We start from the raw sequence: 17,749 nt of genomic DNA, 5'->3' as shown, positions 1-17,749 counted from the left end.
TGATTATGCCATGTCTCTTCTGGGCATGAGTTCTTTGTTATTTCAAATTCTTGGTTTCTTACCCCTTCCTCCTGCTGCCATTCACTCTTCATAGCATCTAAATGTACCATATATTCTCTCCAGGTTTTATAACTTTATTCAACTATAGTATGGTACTCTCTGACTACAACCTTTTTCTTATCCTTCTGGCTCGCATAACTCTCTTAAATTCACATACCATCTCTTCAACCCTGTTTATATCTCCAGTTCCTTGACCTTTTAATTTTCTCCTAATCTGTCAGTCCCTTTCTATTTCTTCTTCCTTTCAAATCTCACTGAGACTCTATCATCCATTATTTAACCACCCATCTTGACAATGAATCATTCTCTTTGCTTCCTTGTCTGTGTATCACATCCACCCAGCAAAACCTCAAACTCAAATCAACCAAACTAATTGCCTTCTCTATTTCTACATCATGGCTTCTGGGCATTGCTAGAAAGAAATCATAACTTTGTTGATTATTGCCTCTACAACTTTCTTGTCTCTGTTATTGGTTAGAGCCTCTCCCTTGTTGAACAACCTATCTCCTAGTCCCTAGTCAGCTCACTATTTCATTCCTTATAAATACTATTTTAGATCCTCATTGCTCTTTCCTTTCCTACCATTTTGTCATTTTTAACAGTCTTCCATCCTATTTCAAAGGAAACTGCCATCAGCAAGAACTTTCATCCATTTCCTGCTTCATGCTCTGCTAACTTCTGTATCCTCACCCTTGTTTTCTTCTCTCTTGACTCAGTGCTAGGGAATTCCTTTCTGCTTAAGGCTAATGTGTATAATTTTGTGCTGGATCCTATCCCTTTTATCTTCCAAATAACTTCAGTCATCCCCAGTATTGCTTCTTTCTTTTTAGGGTTTTAACATGACTTGTATACTTGTCAGACTCCATGGTCTACATATGCCTACCATGAACTATCTAAAGAAAATGATAAAAATGAAAAATGTCTTTCAATTGATTAGCTACTTGAACAAATAATACATTTAGATCTTCTTCTTTTTTTATTATACTTTAAGTTTTAGGGTACATGTGCACAATGTGCAGGTTAGTTACATATGTATACATGTGCCATGTTGGTGTGCTGCACCCATTAACTCGTCATTTAACATTAGGTATATCTCCTAATGCTATCCCTCCCCCCTCCCCCCACCTCACAACAGGCCCTGGTGTGTGATGTTCCCCTTCCTGTGTCCATGTGTTCTCATTGTTTAATTCCCACCTATGAGTGAGAACATGCAATGTTTGGTTTTTTGTCCTTGGGATAGTTTGCTGAGAATGATGGTTTCCAGTTTCATCCATGTCCCTACAAAGGACATGAACCCATCATGTCCTGCATAGTATTCCATGGTGTATATGTGCCACATTTTCTGAATCCAGTCTATCATTGTTGGACATTTGGCTTGGTTCCAAGTCTTTGCTATTGTGAATAGTGCCGCAATAAACATACATGTGCATGTGTCTTTATAGCAGCATGTTTTATAATCCTTTGGGTATATACCCACTAATGGGATGGCTGGGTCAAATGGTATTTCTAGTTCTAGATCCCTGAGGAATCGCCACACTGACTTCCACAATGGATGAAATAGTTTCCAGTCCCACCAATAGTGTAAAAGTGTTCCTATTTCTTCACATCCTCTCCAGCACCTGTCGTTTCCTGACTTTTTAATGAATGCCATTCTAACTGGTGTGAGATGGTATCTCATTGTGGTTTTGATTTGCATTTCTCTGATGACCAGTGATGATGAGCATTTTTTTCATATGTCTTTTGGCTGCGTAAATGTCTTCTTTTGAGAAGTGTCTGTTCATATCCTTCGTCCACTTTTTGATGGGGTTGTTTGTTTTTTTCTTGTAAATTTGTTTGAGTTCACTGTAGATTCTGGATATTAGCCCTTTGTCAGATGAGTAGATTGTGAAAATTTTCTCCCATTCTGTAGTTTGCCTGTTCACTCTGATGGTAGTTTCTTTCGCTGTACAGAAGCTTTTTAGTTTAATTAGATCCCATTTGTCAATTTTGGCTTTTGTTACCATTGCTTTTGGTGTTTTAGACCTGAAGTCCTTGCCCATGCCTATGTCCTGAATGGTATTGCCTAGGTTTTCTTCTAGGGTTTTTATGGTTTTAGGTCTAACATTTAAGTCTTTAATCCATCTTGAATTAATTTTTGTATAAGGTGTAAGGAAGGGATCCAGATTCAGCTTTCTACATATGGCTAGCCAGTTTTGCCAGCACCATTTATTAAACAGGGAATCATTTCCCCATTTCTTGTTTTTGTCAGGTTTGTCAAAGATCAGATAGTTGTAGATATGAGGCGTTATTTCTGAGGGCTCTGTTCTGTTCCATTGGTCTATATCTCTGTTTTGGTACCAGTACCATGCGGTTTTGGTTACTGTAGCCTTGTAGTATAGTTTGGAGTCAGGTAGCGTGATGCCTCCAGCTTTGTTCTTTTGGCTTAGGATTGACTTGGCAATGCGGGCTCTTTTTTGGTTCCATATGAACTTTAAAGTAGTTTTTCCAATTCTGTGAAGAAAGTCATTGGTAGCTTGATGGAGATGGCATTGAATCTGTAAATTACCTTAGGCAGTATGGCCATTTTCACAATATTGATTCTTCCTACCCATGAGCATGGAATGTGCTTCCATTTGTTTGTATCTTCTTTTATTTCATTGAACAGTGGTTTGTAGTTCTCCTTGAAGAGGTCCTTCACATCCCTTGTAAGTTGGATTTCTACGTATTTTATTCTCTTTGAAGCAATTGTGAATGGGAGTTCACTCATGATTTGGCTCCCTGTTTGTCTGTTATTGGTGTATAAGAATGCTTGTGATTTTTGCACATTGATTTTGTATCCTGAGACTTTGCTGAAGTTGCTTATCAGCTTAAGGAGATTTTGGGCTGAGACAACAGGGTTTTCTAGATATACAATCATGTCATCTGCAAACAGGGACAATTTGACTTCCTCTTTTGCTAATTGAATACCCTTTATTTCCTTCTCCTACCTGATTGCCCTGGCCAGAACTTCCAATAGTATGTTGAATAGGAGTGGTGAGAGAAGGCATCCCTGTCTTGTGCCAGTTTTCAAAGGGAATGCTTCCGGTTTTTGCCCATTCAGTATGATATTGGCTGTGGGTTTGTCATAGATAGCTCTTATTATTTCGAGATACGTCCCATCAATACCTAATTTATTGAGAGTTTTTATTCGATGCAGAAATCCTTAATAAAATACTGGCAAACCGAATCCAGCAGCACATCAAAAAGCTTATCCACCATGATCAAGTGGGCTTCATCCCTCAGATGCAGGGCTGGTTCAACATATGCAAATCAATAAATGTAATCCAGCATATAAACAGAACCAATGACAAAAAGCATATGATTATCTCAATAGATGCAGAAAAGGCCTTTGACAAGATCTTCTTTTACTGTATACCATAATAAGTAGCAGTTCGTTTAAAAAGTGAAATGTAAAAATTTAAGCCCTAAAAAAGATAATATTAAATAGATAATATAATATGTTAATATTTTTGATATCCTAATGGGAAAAGATTTTTTCTATTATTTGTTTTCAGTGAAAATTTTCAAACACACAGAAAAGATGAAAGAATTTTATCACAAAGAACCATTATATTACCATCTGGAATCTACCATTAATATTTTGCCTTATCACATATCTATCTATACCCATACCCATCTATCAATCCATCTTTATTAATGTATTTTAGAAAACCGCTGATGTAAATTCCTCCCCCCCAAATACTTCAGCATGTATACTGTTAATGAGAGTTAAATATTTATTAATGATTTTTCTTTTGTTGCATAATTTGCAAGCAGTTAAATGTAAAGCTCTTTTAAGTGTTCATTTGCTGACTTTTGACCAATGTATAAATCTGTAGTGATATACTGGTAAATGTTTAACAACCAGGTCTCTGGCAGGGGGGTGGGGGAGGGGAGCGGGGAAAACAGGCCCTGATTTGTATCATTTGCCAGTTTCCAAGGTGTACATATTACCACCATAGCCAGTTTCAAGCTACCAATATGTTATCACTGAACATGGAATTGGGAATAAAAACAATCATCAGACCATCTCCAGGACACACTGCATCTGTGTAACCTAACCCCATCAACACAGAAGATTACTATCACCCCAGAAAGTTTCAGCATACTTCTTTCCAGTAATTCCCATCCTACCGTCTCAGAGGCAACTAGTGTTTTGATTTTTTTCCACCATAGATTAGTTTTGCTTGTTCTAGAGCTTCATATAACTGGAATCGTACAGTATATGTTCTTAGTGTAAGGTTTCTTTAATTCAACATAATGTTTTTGGGATTCATTCATATTGTCATATGTATCAATAGTTTGCCCTTTCTACAGCACAATTCTTAGAAGAGTTTTCTATAATTACTGTGTTAGTTTCCTAGGACTGCTGTAACAAATTATTATAAATCTGGTGGCTTAGAACAACAGAAGTGTATCCTCTCCACAGTTCTGGAGGCTAGAAGTCTAAAATCAAAGGTGTCAGCAGGGCCATGCTCTTTCTGCAGGCTCTAGGAGAATATCCTTCATTACTTCTTCTATCTCTGGTAGTTGCCAGCAATTCTTGGTGTTCCCTGGTTCATAGATGCATAATTCCTATCTCTGCCTCTGTCATCACATAGCATTCTCATGTATCTGTGTTTTCACATTGCTCTCTTAAAAGGATATCAGTCATTGGATTTAGGCCCCACCCTAATCTGGTATTACTTCATCTTAATTTAACTACATCTGCAAATACCCTATTTCCAAATATTTCACAGTCTGTGGCTCCAGGTGGACATGAATTTTAGAGGTATACTGTTCAACCTAGTACAGTCTGCCCTCTGGTGCCAAAAATTCACATCTATCCACGTGCAAAAGACATAACATCCCCAAAAGTCTTAACCCATTCCAGCACCAAGTCTGAGTCCCAAATATCATCTAAATACCAACTCAAAAAGTCCTAAGTCTCATTATCTAAATCATCTATATCAGGTATGGGTGAGGTTCTGGATATGGTCCATCCTGGACCATATTTCTCTCCATCCAGAGACTGGTGGAGCTAGAAAACAAGTTATCTGCTTCCAAAATAAAATAGTGGGACAGGCATAAGATAGACATTCCCATTCTGAAAGGGCAAAAATGAGGGAATAAAGGGGTTACTGGTCTAAAGCAAGTTTGTAGCCTAGCGTAGCAAATTCCATTAGTTTTCAAGGCCTATGAGTAATATTCTGGGCTCAGTGCTTTGTCCACTGGGCCCATATACTCAGTCTATCAGGGCAGCTATAGCCCCATCTTCTCTGGCCTCTACGTCTGTGGCTTTGCTCTTGTAATCATCCTTCCTTTGTCCTGTCTCTGTCTCTTTCACACCAGGCTGGCACTGGTGGTTTTTGCTGGTATAAGATTCTCAAAAACATTGTCAGTCTCATATATGTCAAGAGATTTATACCATTAGACATGAGGTTTCTCTACAGATTCTTCCTAGATAACCCGATCTGTATTCCTGGCTTCTGCTGAGTTGGTTGATTGGATCCTAACACTCTAACACTTAATCTCTTCAATGAAAGTTTGTCCATCTATACTGTTGGCCCTGTTTCCAGAGCACGCTATCTGTATAGGCTGAGAATTTTCCCAATCATCAAGTGTTGTCCCCTTTTTTCTTAACAGTTCCTTCTTCAATTTTCCTCTGTCCTCTTTTATTTTATTATAAGCATCAGGGAGAAACTAGCCTGCATCTTCCACACTTTGCCCATTCATCTCCTTAGCGAAATATCAGTTTGTCACTTTTAAGTTAGACTTTTCGCCCAACAGTAGAACTCAATTCAGCCAAGTTTCTGCCACTTTATAGCAAAGATTGCCTTTCCTCCAGTGTCTAATAACATGTTCATCATTTCCTTCTAAGGCCTTACCAGAAGTACTTTTAACATTTATACCTCTAGCAACATTTTGTTCATGATTACATGTATATAATCATGAACACATATATTCTCTAAGATAATAGAAGCTTTCTCTACTGTCTCTTTACTTCTTTCTGAGCCCTTACCAGAACTGCCTTTAACATCCATATTTCTACCAACAATCTCCTCAATGTAATATAGGCTTTTACCATCAAGCAGCTCAAAATTCTTCCAGCCTCTACTCATTACCCAATTCTAAATCCAATTCCACATTTTTAGGTATTTGTTAAAGCAGCATCTTACTTCCCAGTACCAGTGGTACTTTGTTATGGCAGCCCTAGGAATCTAATACAAACTTTGGTACTGGGAAGTAGGATGCTGCTTAAGGTGAATGGCTTAAAACAACAGAAAGTTATTCCCTCACAGTTGTGGAGGCTACAAAATCAAGATGTTGGCAAAGTTGGGTCCTTCTAGTGGCTCTGAGGGAGAATTTGTTCCATGCCTCTCTCTTATCTTCTGGTGTTTGCTGGCAGTTCTTAGATTATCTCTCCAATCTCTGCCTCTGCCATCACATGGCATTCTGGTTGTTGACTGTGTCTGTCTCTGTATCTTCACATGTCCTTCTTATAAGGACATCAGTCATTGGACTCAGAGCCTACCCTGTGACTTCACCTTAACTAATTATATCTGCAAAGACCCTATTTCCAAATAAGGTCATATTCTTAGGTTCTAGGTAGACATGAATTTTGGGAGGATTCTATTTAACCCAGTACATTTACTTATTGCCACTTGTTCACCTCTCATTCACTTTTTTTTGGAAACCATCTTTTTATAATGAGATAGATCATGACAAACAGCGCTTAAAACATTTTTAATCAGATCAAGAAATAGAACATGCCGATACTCCAAACATCCCCATATGTCCCTCACAAATCACAACCCTCTTCCCACTAGATATAACTACTGCCCTAACTTGTGATAATTTCCTTATTTTTCTTTATATCTTTACCACCCATACATGCAGCATTAGACAGTCTGGTTTGGTTTTGCCTGTGCTTAAGCATTGTGTCAGTGAATTATACTGTATGTATTCTATTGGGTCTTCCTTTTCTACTCAATATTGTGGTGTTTTCTGGCAATTGTATTTGAGATATTTGTACATATTGCTATGTGTAGCCGTAGTTCATTTTCACTGAAGTATGGTATAGTATTCCTTTATATGAACATACCATAGTTTATCCATTCTACTGTAGTTGCACATTTGGGTTGTTCCCATTTGGGGGGCTGTATATATCACTTCTGCCACTGTGATCTTTCTTGTACATGTTTTCTGGGACACGTATGCAGGAGTTTCTCAGGGTATATATCTAGGAGTGGAATTGCGTGGTGAAGTGTTCACATGTCTTCAACTTTAATAGCTGTTAACTAATTTCTGAAGGGATTCCCCCAAGTTAAAATTCCACCAGCCATGTGGAAATGTTTAGGTTGCTTTACATCCTTGTCCACAACGGGTATCCTCAGACTCTAATATGATGAGTATTTACTTGTATTTTGTTGTGCTTTTTTCCCTTTATTATTAGTTAACATTTATTTATGTTACTTTTTTTTCTTTTTTTTGAGACAGAGTCTGCTCTGTCACCCAGGCTAAAGTGCAGTGGCATGATTTCAGCTCACTGCAACCTCCACTTCCCAGATTCGAGCAATTCCCGTGCCTCAGCCTTCCGAGTAGCTGGGATTACAGACGTTTGCCACCACCCCTGGCTAATTTTTGTATTTTTAGTACAGACTAAAAATACAAAATGTTCACCAGGGACAGTGGCACACACCATGTTGGCCAAGCTAGTCTGGAACTCCTGACCTCAAGTGATCCACTCATCTCAGCCTCCCAAAGTGTTGGGATTATAGGCATGAGCCACCACACCTGGCCAATTTATGTTACTTTTTTAAAGGCTTTAGTGAAGTGTTATTTTCCTCAACCTTTTATTTTGGAAAATATCAAATGTGGAGAAAAATTGAAAGAATACACCCACACCCTTCACCTGCGTTCACCAACTGTTGACAACTTGCCACATTTGCTTTACCTCTCTTCCTCCATATGAGTGTATGTGTATGTAGTTTGTTTACTAATAAACTGTTTGGAGTAAGTTTCAGACATAAGAAGGATTTACTCCTAAATACTTAATTGTGTATCTCCTAAGAACAAAGACATTCTCCTGTGCAATCACAGTATAATGATCACTCTTAAGAAATTTAACATTGCTTCTCTAATGTTGCAATCAGGTTTCTCAATTATAAATCCAGAATACAATCGGAGATCACACATTACACTTAGTTTGCTTTAGAACAGTTCCCCGAACAGTTCCCCTGCCTTCGTGTTCGTGTGTGTGTGTGTGTGTTTGTGTGTGTGTGTACCTTTCAGGATGTCATTTTAAGAGTCTGAGCCTGTATTGTTTGTTTGTTTCATTGTGGTTTTAATTTCATTCTTGAAAACTAGTTATGTTGGATACCTTCTTACACATTGACTGGCCATTTGGACAGCCTGCTTTGTGAAATGGCTATTCAGTTCTTTTGCCCATTTAGCAAATGTGAAAATGCCTATTTACTATCTGAATGTCTTTCCATCTGTTGTATCTTTGTCCAGATGCAGTCTTGGTTCAGAGGTCACTTTAGGCATCTATCAAAACAATAGCTTTTGAATCTTGAAGTCAGCAGATAAATAACTTTAAAGACAAAATAACCAATGGGTGAACACCAAAGCACTAAGATATAGCACATCTCAGTTATTGCCACCTCTGTACAGGAAGGAAGGAGATAGGAAAGTGTTGAGGTTATACATCCTGAATACTCTGTATCCAATTTTTCTCTAGTCATAGGTGCATTTTCTTATAAATTTGCACCAGTCTTTTTATTATTATGGATACTTGTTCTTTGTTGGTAATATATGTTGAAAATGTATATTCCAATTCTGTAGTTTGTCATTTCACTGCCTTTATGGTATCTTTTGGTAAACAACAGTTGTTGATCTCTATGTAATAAAATTTATTAATTTTTTCTTTATACTTAGTGGTTTTGTGCTTTGATTAATAAATCCTTTTTTTTTTTTTTTTTTGAGACAAAGAGTCTTCCCCTGTCACCCAGGCCGCAGTGCAGTGGCCTGGTTCACTGCAACCTCCGCCTCCTGGGTTCAAGCAGTTCTCATGCCTCGGCCTTCCAAGTAGCTGGGATTACAGATATGCGCCACCACGCCCAGCTAATTTTTGTATTTTTAGTAGAGGTGGGGTTTTACCACATTGGCCAGGCTGGTCTCGAACTCCTGACCTCTGGTGATCTGCCCTCCTTGGCCTCCCAAGGTGCTGGGATTACAGGCATGAGCCACTGCGCGTGGCCCTGATACTGTTCTTTATTCTAAAAGCTTTATGTTTTTTGCCTTTTACATTTAAGTCTTTAATCTACCTGGAATTGATTTATGTATATGGTATAAAGTAGGGTTCCAGTTCCTTTTTCCCTCGTGTAGATAGCCTTCTAACACCAAATATTGAAAATGTCTAGACTGTTATTGTGTTGCAATATCAGGTGTTCATATATGAATGAATTTTTTTTTTATTCTTTCTTTTGTTCCTTTGGTCTTTTTGGCTATTTTAGAATCAATATCACACAGTCTAGCTTTATGATGTTTTAGTATCTGCAGAATAATTCTTTCCAACTTGTTTTTCTTCAAAAGTGTTTTGTCTACTTTTGACACTTCGCCTTTCCATGTAAATTTGAAAATCTATCAAGTTACACATGCACACATACCTTTATATGATTTTGATTGGGATTCCATCGAGCATTTAAGTCAATTGAGGCCAATTGACATATCTGTGAGTCTTCAAATCTTCAAATGTGAACATGGTACCTTTCCATTAATTTAATTATCCTTTAATGACTTTCAGTACATTTTCTGTTTTCTATTTCTTCTCACCTTTTGTGATTCTGAATAATTTGTTTATTTTTAAACCGCTTTGTTGAGGTATATAATTTACACATGATAAAATCCACCTATTGTAAGTGTTCAATTCAGTGATTTTTAGTAAATTTATAGAATTGTGCTATCAAATCCAGAGTCCAATTTTAAGACATTTCCATCACCCAGGGCAAAATTCCCTAGGGCTCATTTGCAGTAAATGACTCCCACATATACCCCAAGCCTCTGTTTCCATAAATTTGTCTTTTCTAGATATTTCATAATGAATGGAATCTTACAATACGTGGTCTTTTGAATCTGGCTTCTTTCACGAACCATAATGTTTTTGAGGTTCTCCATGTTGTTGCATGTATCAGCAATTTGTTCCTTTATATAGCTAGTTTTTTTATTTTACAGCTTTATTAGTCTGTTCTCAGACTGCCATGAAGAAATACTGGAGACTGGATAATTTTTAAAGGAAAGAGGTTTAATTGACTCACAGTTCTGCATGGCTGAGGAGGCCTCAGGAAACTTACAATCATAGCAGAAGGGGAAGCAGACACCTTCTTCACAAGGTGGCAGGAGAGAGTGTGTGTGAAGGAGGAACTGTCAAACATGTATAGAACCATCAGATCTTGTGAGAACAAACTCACTATCACAAGAACAGCATAGGGGAAACCGCCCCCATGATTCAGTCACATCCCACTAAGTCCCTCCCTTGACATGTGGGGATTATGGGGATTACAATTCCAGATGAGATTTGGGTGGGGACACAGAGCCAAACCATGTCAATAGATATACCACATTGTTTAATCTTTTCACCACTTGATGACATTTAGGTTGTTTCCACTTTTAGCTATTATCAATAATGTTGCTGTGAACATTTGTGTGAACATGTTTTCATTTCTCTTGAATGAGTAAAATTTCTGTGTCCTACAGTAATTCCGTGTATAACCAATTTGAGGAATTGACTATTTCCTAATGTGGTTGTATCATTTTACTGTCTCATCAGCAATGTATGAGTTCTTATTTCTCTGCATCCTTGCCAATACTTGTTATTACCTGTCTTTTATTACAGCCATTTCAGTGTGTGTACTGATAGCTCATTGTAGTTTTATTTTGAATTTCTGTAATAACAAATGATCTTGAATACTTTTTCATCTGCTCATTAGCCATCAATATGTCTTTTTTGGTGAAATGTCTGTTTAAGTCTTTTGCCCATTTTTTGATTGGGTTGTTTCTGAGTATAAGAATTCTTTATTCTGAATACAAGTCCTTTATAAGGTATATATATGATTTGCAAATGTTTTCTTCTAGTCTGTAGCTTGTCTTTATTTTCTTAATGGTGTCTTTTGAAACACAGATGTTTTTAATTTTAATGAAGTTCAATTCATTATTTTATGGCTTGTGCTTTTGGTGTCATATCTAAGAAATCATTGCTGAACTCAAGGTCAGAAAGATATTCTATTTTTTTTTTCTGGAATACTTATAGTCTTAGATTTTACATCTAGATATATTATACATTTGAGTTGATTTTTATGTGTGAAGTAAAGGGTCCAAGTTCATATTTTTGTTTATGGATGTCCAGTTGTTCCAGCACTATTTAAAGGCTGTTATTTTTCCCATTGTCTTGGCACCTTTGTGGAAAAATCAATTGACCATAAATGTAAGGCTTTATTTCTGGACACTCAACTTGGTTCCATTGATCTATATGCCTATCCTTATACTCTAAATCTTTTTACTGTACCTTTATAGTAAGTTTTGAAATTGGGTAGTATGACTCCTCCAACTTTGTTTCTCTTTTTTAAAATCACTCTTTCTATTCTAGGTGCTTTGTATTTCCATGTAAATTTTAGAAACAGCTTGCCAATATTTTAAGAAAAATAAGCCTGCCGGAATTTAATAAGGATTAAGTTGAATCTATAATTCAATTTGGAGAAAACTGATCTTTAATCATTAATCTTTTAATACAAGAAAATAGAATGTCTCTTCCTTTGTTTAGATCTTCTACAATTTATTTCAGCATTGTTTTGTAGTTTTTAAGTTACATTTATTTTATCAAACTTAATCTTATGCTTTCTTTATTGAATTTATTTATTATTTTTTAGAGACAGGGTCTTGTTCTGTAATCCAGGCTGGAGTGCAGTGACACAATCATAGCTCACTGCAGCCTCCAACTCCTGAGCTCAAGGGATCCTTTTGCCTCAGCCTCCTGAATAGCTAGGACTACAGGTGCATGCCACCATGCTTGGCTAATTGTTTTTAAAATTTTGTTTAGAGATGGGGTCTCACTGTATTGCCCAGGCTGGTCCCAAACTCCTGGCCTCAAGTGACCCTCCCACATCATCCTCTCAAAGCACTGGGATTACAGGTATGAGCCACCACACCCAGCCTTTTGAATTTATTTCTAAGCATTTTAATGATTTTCATGTTCTTGTGAATAGAATTGTTTTCACATTTCATTTTCCAGTTGTTGCATGCAATTATATAGAAATTGAGTTGATTTTTCTTTTTTCTTTTTTTTTTTTTTAGATGGATTCTTGCTTTGTCACCCAGGCTGGAGTGCAGTGGCACTATCTCGGCTCACTGCAACCTCCGCCACCTAGGTTCAAGCGATTCTCCTGCCTCAGCCTCCTGAGTAGCTGGGATTACAGGCATGCGCCACCACGCCTGGCTAATTTTTGTATTTTTAGTAGAGACAGAGTTTCACCATATTGGCTAGGCTGTTCTCAAACTCCTGACCTCAGGTGATCCTCCCTCTTCAGCCTCCCATAGTGGTGGGATTACAGGCATGAGCCACTGTGCCTGGCCTAAAGTTGATTTTTCTATATTAATTTGTATCCTGTGACTAAACTCTTTTATTCTAAAAGTTTTATTATGGATATCTTAGAGTTTTCTACATAGACAATCCTATTTCCTGTGAATAAAGACACTTCTGTCTTTCCAGTTTGGAGGATTTTTTTTTTTTTTTTTGCCTCCTTATACTGTCTGGAACCTTCAGTATAATGTTGAATGGAAGTGATGAGAGCTAACATCCTTGCCTTGTTCCCAGTCTTAGGGGAAAAGTATTCAGTTTTTAACCATTAAGTATGATCTTAGCTCTGGGTTTTCTGCACATGCTCTTTGGCAGTATATTACTTTCCTATGAAAATAAAGGTAATTAGTATGTAACTAATTACCATATATTGAGTGGCTTAAACAATATAAATTTCTGCCCTTGTAGTTCTAGAGGTCAGAAATCTTAAGATGTCAACAGGACTGCATTTCTTCTAGAGGCTCTGGTTGAGCCTTGTCCAGATTCTAGAGGTTACCTGTATGCCTTGGCTTGACCCTTCCTCACATTATCCTCTGCATATATCATCACATCTCCCATTCTGTCTCTGACCTTCTTGCTTCCTTCTGATAAGGACCCTTATGATTACATTGGTCCCACCTGCATAATCCAGAATCATCTTCCTATCTCAACCTTAACATGATCACATTTGCAAATTCCCCTCTGCAGTATAATTTAACATTTTCACAGATTCCAGGGATTAGGATGTGGACATCTTTGGGGGGCCATTATTCAGCCTACCACAAGCAGGTTGAAGATGCTCTCTTCTAGTGTCAGTTAATTGAGCTTTTAAAAAATTATAAATGGGTATTGGATTTTGTTTAACGCTTTTTCTGCACCTACTGTGATGATCATGTGATTTAAGATTTAATCTATTGATTTTTAGATGTTACACCAATCTTTCATTTCTGGGATAAATCCCCCTTATATGTGTGTGATTCTTTTGTATGTTGCTGGATGAGGGTTGCTAATATTTTATTAAGTATTTTTGCATCTATATTCATGAGGAATATTGGTCTGTGGTTTTCTTGTAATATCTTTGTTTACTTTTGTTATCAGTGTAATACTGACATCATAGAATGAATTGGAAAGTATTTCCTTCTCTTCCCTTTTCTGAAGTGTTTCTGGAGGATTGGTGTTATTTCTTTAAGTATTTGATAGAATTTACCAATGAAGCCATTTGGACCTGGGTTTTTCTTTGTGGGTTGTTTACTGAGTACTAATTCACCCTCTTGTTATTTGTTTTTTCTTTAAGAGTGCTTTGGTAATTTGTATCTTTCTATGAATTTGTCCATTTATCTAGGTTTCCTAATTTGTTGGCCTAAAGTTATTTACAATATTCCTAAATAATTGTTTTTCATTCCCTAAAGTTAGTAGTGATGCTTCCTCTTTAATTATTGGCTTTAGTCATTTTTGTCTTCTCTCTTACTTTCTTGTTTAGTCTAGGTAAAGGTTTGTCATTTGTTAAACTTTTCAAAGAACCAGCTTTTGGTTTTGTTGATTTTTCTCTATTTTTCCATTTTCTATTGCGCTGATTTATTTCTTAATCTTTATTGTTTTCTTCCTTCTGCTTGCTTTCTGTTTAGTTGACTCTTTTTCTAGTTTCCTGACTTGGAAGCTCAGGTTTTAAATTTGAAACCATTCTTCTTTTCCAATACAGGCATTTAAAGCTTTAACTGTCTGTCATATGGATGCAGCATTGTTTTAGCTGTATTCATAAATTTTGATATGTTGTGTTTTCATTTTCATTGAGGTCAAAATATTTTTAAATTTCCTTTATGAGTTCTTTGACCAATGGGTTATTTAGAAGTTTGTTGTTCAATTTCCAGATATTTGTGTTTTCCTGTTTCTTACAGTAGTGGATCACTAATGTATGTCCATTGTGGTTACAGAACATACTTTATATGATTTCAGTCTTTTTTAGTTTTTTGAGACATACTCCTACCTTGAGACCTCACTCGAATATCAGTATGATAGATGCCCTTGCTTTTTTCAGGTCTTCATTCAAATAGCACCTTCTCAATGAGACCTATCCAGACCAACATTAAAAATTACAACCACCTCATAGCTCTTCCAATCTTATCTTGTATTTTTTTTTCTTTTTTATAGCACTCCTACCTTCTAACATGCCATGTAATTCACTTAGCTCTACAAAGGGAGGAATCCTTATTTATTGATGCATCCTTAATTATTTTTTAGTGTATTTATTAATCTGTTCATCCACTTGGACATATGTAGCTGAAATCTGTTCACTTACTTTGGATGATAGTATTTCATCATATAAACGTACCAGAATTTTATAATTAATTCTTCTTAGATGAACATTTGTATTTTTGCTAACTATAGGCAATTATAAATAGCAATGATCTGAAAATTCTTATTATTGTGTCCTGGTGCATATATGCCTACATTTTTCTAAGGTATGTATGTGGGAGTAGAATTGATGGGTTGTATGTTGAGCATATCTTCAACATTAGTAGATGATGCCACGTTGATTTGCACTGTGTATACACATTCCCACCAGCAATATGTGAGGGTACCAGTTGCTCTACAACTTCACTGACATGTAATGTTGGCATTCTTTTTAATTTTTGCCAATATGTTGGTTTTCTATTAGTATCTTATACCCTTCCTAATTTGCATTTCCCTGAATTCTAATATGGCTGAACACTTTTGTATATATTTATTTTATTATTATTTTTTAATCTAGAGACAGGGTATCACCGTGTTACCCAGGCTGGTCTCGAACTCCTGGGCTCAAGGAACTTTCCTCCTGCCTCAGCCTCCCAAGTGCTGGGATTACAGGCATGAGCCACCACGCCTGACCCACATATATTTATTAGCTATGTGTATTTGCTCTTTTGTAAGGCATCTCTTCAGTATTTTGCCCATTTTCCTAATGGTTGTTCATCTTTTTCTTATTGATTTGTAGGAGTTATTCATGTATTTTAGTTTTAAGTTCTCTGATAATTCTTTGTGTAGCAAATATCTTTTCCTATCCTGTGGGTTTTTTTTTTTTTTTTGGTCCATCTCTTTATGACATTTTGATGAACAGAAGTTCTTAATTTTAATGTAGTTGTCTTAGGAAATACTTACATAACTACTCCTATGCCTTGCTGGTGGAAATATAGAATAGTATAACTCCTACAGCGTGAAATTTAACAATACGTAGAAAAATTACATACACATTTGCCCTTTGTCTCAGCAGTTTCACTTCAGGGAATCTGTTTTAAACATATACTTGAAAAATACCAAATCCTGTATGCACAAAGCTGTTTATCAGGACATTATTCATAACAGTATGAGACTGGATATAAGACCAACGTGTATCAGGAGGGGAATAGTTAAATAAACTATGGTACATCCACACAATGGAGTACTGTGCAGCTTTACGAAGGAATGAGAAGAGCTCTACACATTAATATGGAACTATCTCCAGGATATAAGTGCAAAAAAGTAAATTGTAGAACAGTGCTTCTAGTAAGTTACTTTTTATGTAGGAGAGAGGTATAACTAATGAATTATGTGTATGTGTATATATGCCTATTTGCTTATATTTTCAAAAAAGAAACAATGGAACCATAAGCCAAAACCTAATAAAAATTATTATTTATGGGGAAGGAAGGGAATGGGATAAAGGGGACAGAGATGGAAGTGAGACTTCTGTGAAGGTACTGTATAACAGTTTCACTTTAGATCCATGTAAATATTTTGCATCATTTAAAAGTTTGATCAAAAAGGTAAAAATCAATCTCTAAAATTCAAAAACAACCTGAAGCAAATGAGCCTAATGATAAATAAAGTTAGTAGCATAAACACACAATTGGAAAACAAAACAGTTACTTATAGTGACTTTAAAACATTTGTATATTTCCAATGGGACCCATATTCTAAGGGCAAAAGTAACTGCAAAGAAATATAAAACTATATTCAGCAGTTTTATTGGTGATAGTATTGTTATTGACATTTTAAAATTCTATAAGTATATTGTAGGAAGAATTTAATTAATAATTTTGCTAATATTACTTTAAGCATATGAGAGGAGATACACTCTAAAATAAAGGAGTTTAAGTAAAAATCTTGTTATCTTAAATTTGAGTTGGAAATACCAATATAAACTGATGGTTTACTTTTCTCTTTAAAAATGTCCCTCTTGCTCAACAAACTAACACAAGAACAGAAAACCAAACACCGCATGTTCTCACTCATAAGTGGGAGTTGAACAATGAGAACACATGGACACAGGGAAGGGAACATCACATACTGGGGCCTTTTGGGGAGTGGAAGGAAAGGGGAAGGAGAGCATTAGGACAAATACCTAATGCATGCAGGGCTTAAAACTTAGATAATGGGTTGATAGGTGCAGCACACCACCATGGCACATGTATACCTATGTAACAAAACTGCATCTTCAGCACATGTATCCCAGAACTTAAAGTAAAATTTTAAAAAATAATAAATAAAATAAAACCATTCTAGTGGATCATTTAAAAAAAAATGTCCTAGCTTTTGTCCACTGAAAAGGCCTGGAAACAACAACTTGGAAGTTGCTTCTGCACACACCAGCAACACACTTTGGTTTCTAAATACCACTTCCTACTAAAAGGAACCAAGGGTCCCTACAAAAATATTCCAGGTTTGAGTTAGGAGGTATGCAAGATGAGCTTAGGATATTTGGCTGTGCCAGAAAGCTGAGAAGCAATACAGGAGCCGATTTGAAGGGGCTCCCACTGGTCCTAAGTGGGATAATTTGGCCACTAAAAAGAATAATGACTATGTTTAATTGACACAGATAAAGTATATGAAAATACACGATTTCATTATTATACTAAAAATAACCATTGGTCACCACTGGACATTTTTTTTGTTTTGAGACAGAGTCTCACTCTGTCACCCAGGCTGGAGTGCAGTGGTGCGATCTCGGCTCACTGCAACCTCCGCTTCCCAGGTTCAAGCAATTCTCCTGCCTCAGCCTCCCGAGTAACTGGGACTACAGGTGCCCGCCACCATGCCCGGCTAATTTTTTTATTTTTAGTAGAG

The 17,749-nt window shown here is 36.6% G+C and overlaps 1 protein-coding gene across 7 annotated transcripts in view; it reads left to right on the top strand.

Annotated features, from left to right (window-relative positions):
• The window catches only part of RBM41 (RNA binding motif protein 41), a 57,370-nt gene that overhangs the window by 10,731 nt on the left and 28,890 nt on the right, over window positions 1-17,749 (top strand). Inside the window, 1 exon segment of one of the 7 annotated variants that reach the window (NM_001132539.1) lies at window positions 10,294-12,821. The exons of the other annotated variants lie outside the window; for them this stretch is intronic. Coding sequence (NP_001126011.1) covers window positions 10,294-10,352 — 59 coding nt within the window. The 3' untranslated portion in view covers window positions 10,353-12,821. 7 annotated transcript variants of the gene reach the window in all.

The sequence above is a fragment of the Pongo abelii genome, chromosome X (genome assembly GCF_028885655.2).
Source record: "Pongo abelii isolate AG06213 chromosome X, NHGRI_mPonAbe1-v2.0_pri, whole genome shotgun sequence".
NCBI classification, from domain to species: Eukaryota; Metazoa; Chordata; class Mammalia; order Primates; family Hominidae; genus Pongo; species Pongo abelii.
This window is presented reverse-complemented; position numbering and strand designations above follow the sequence as displayed.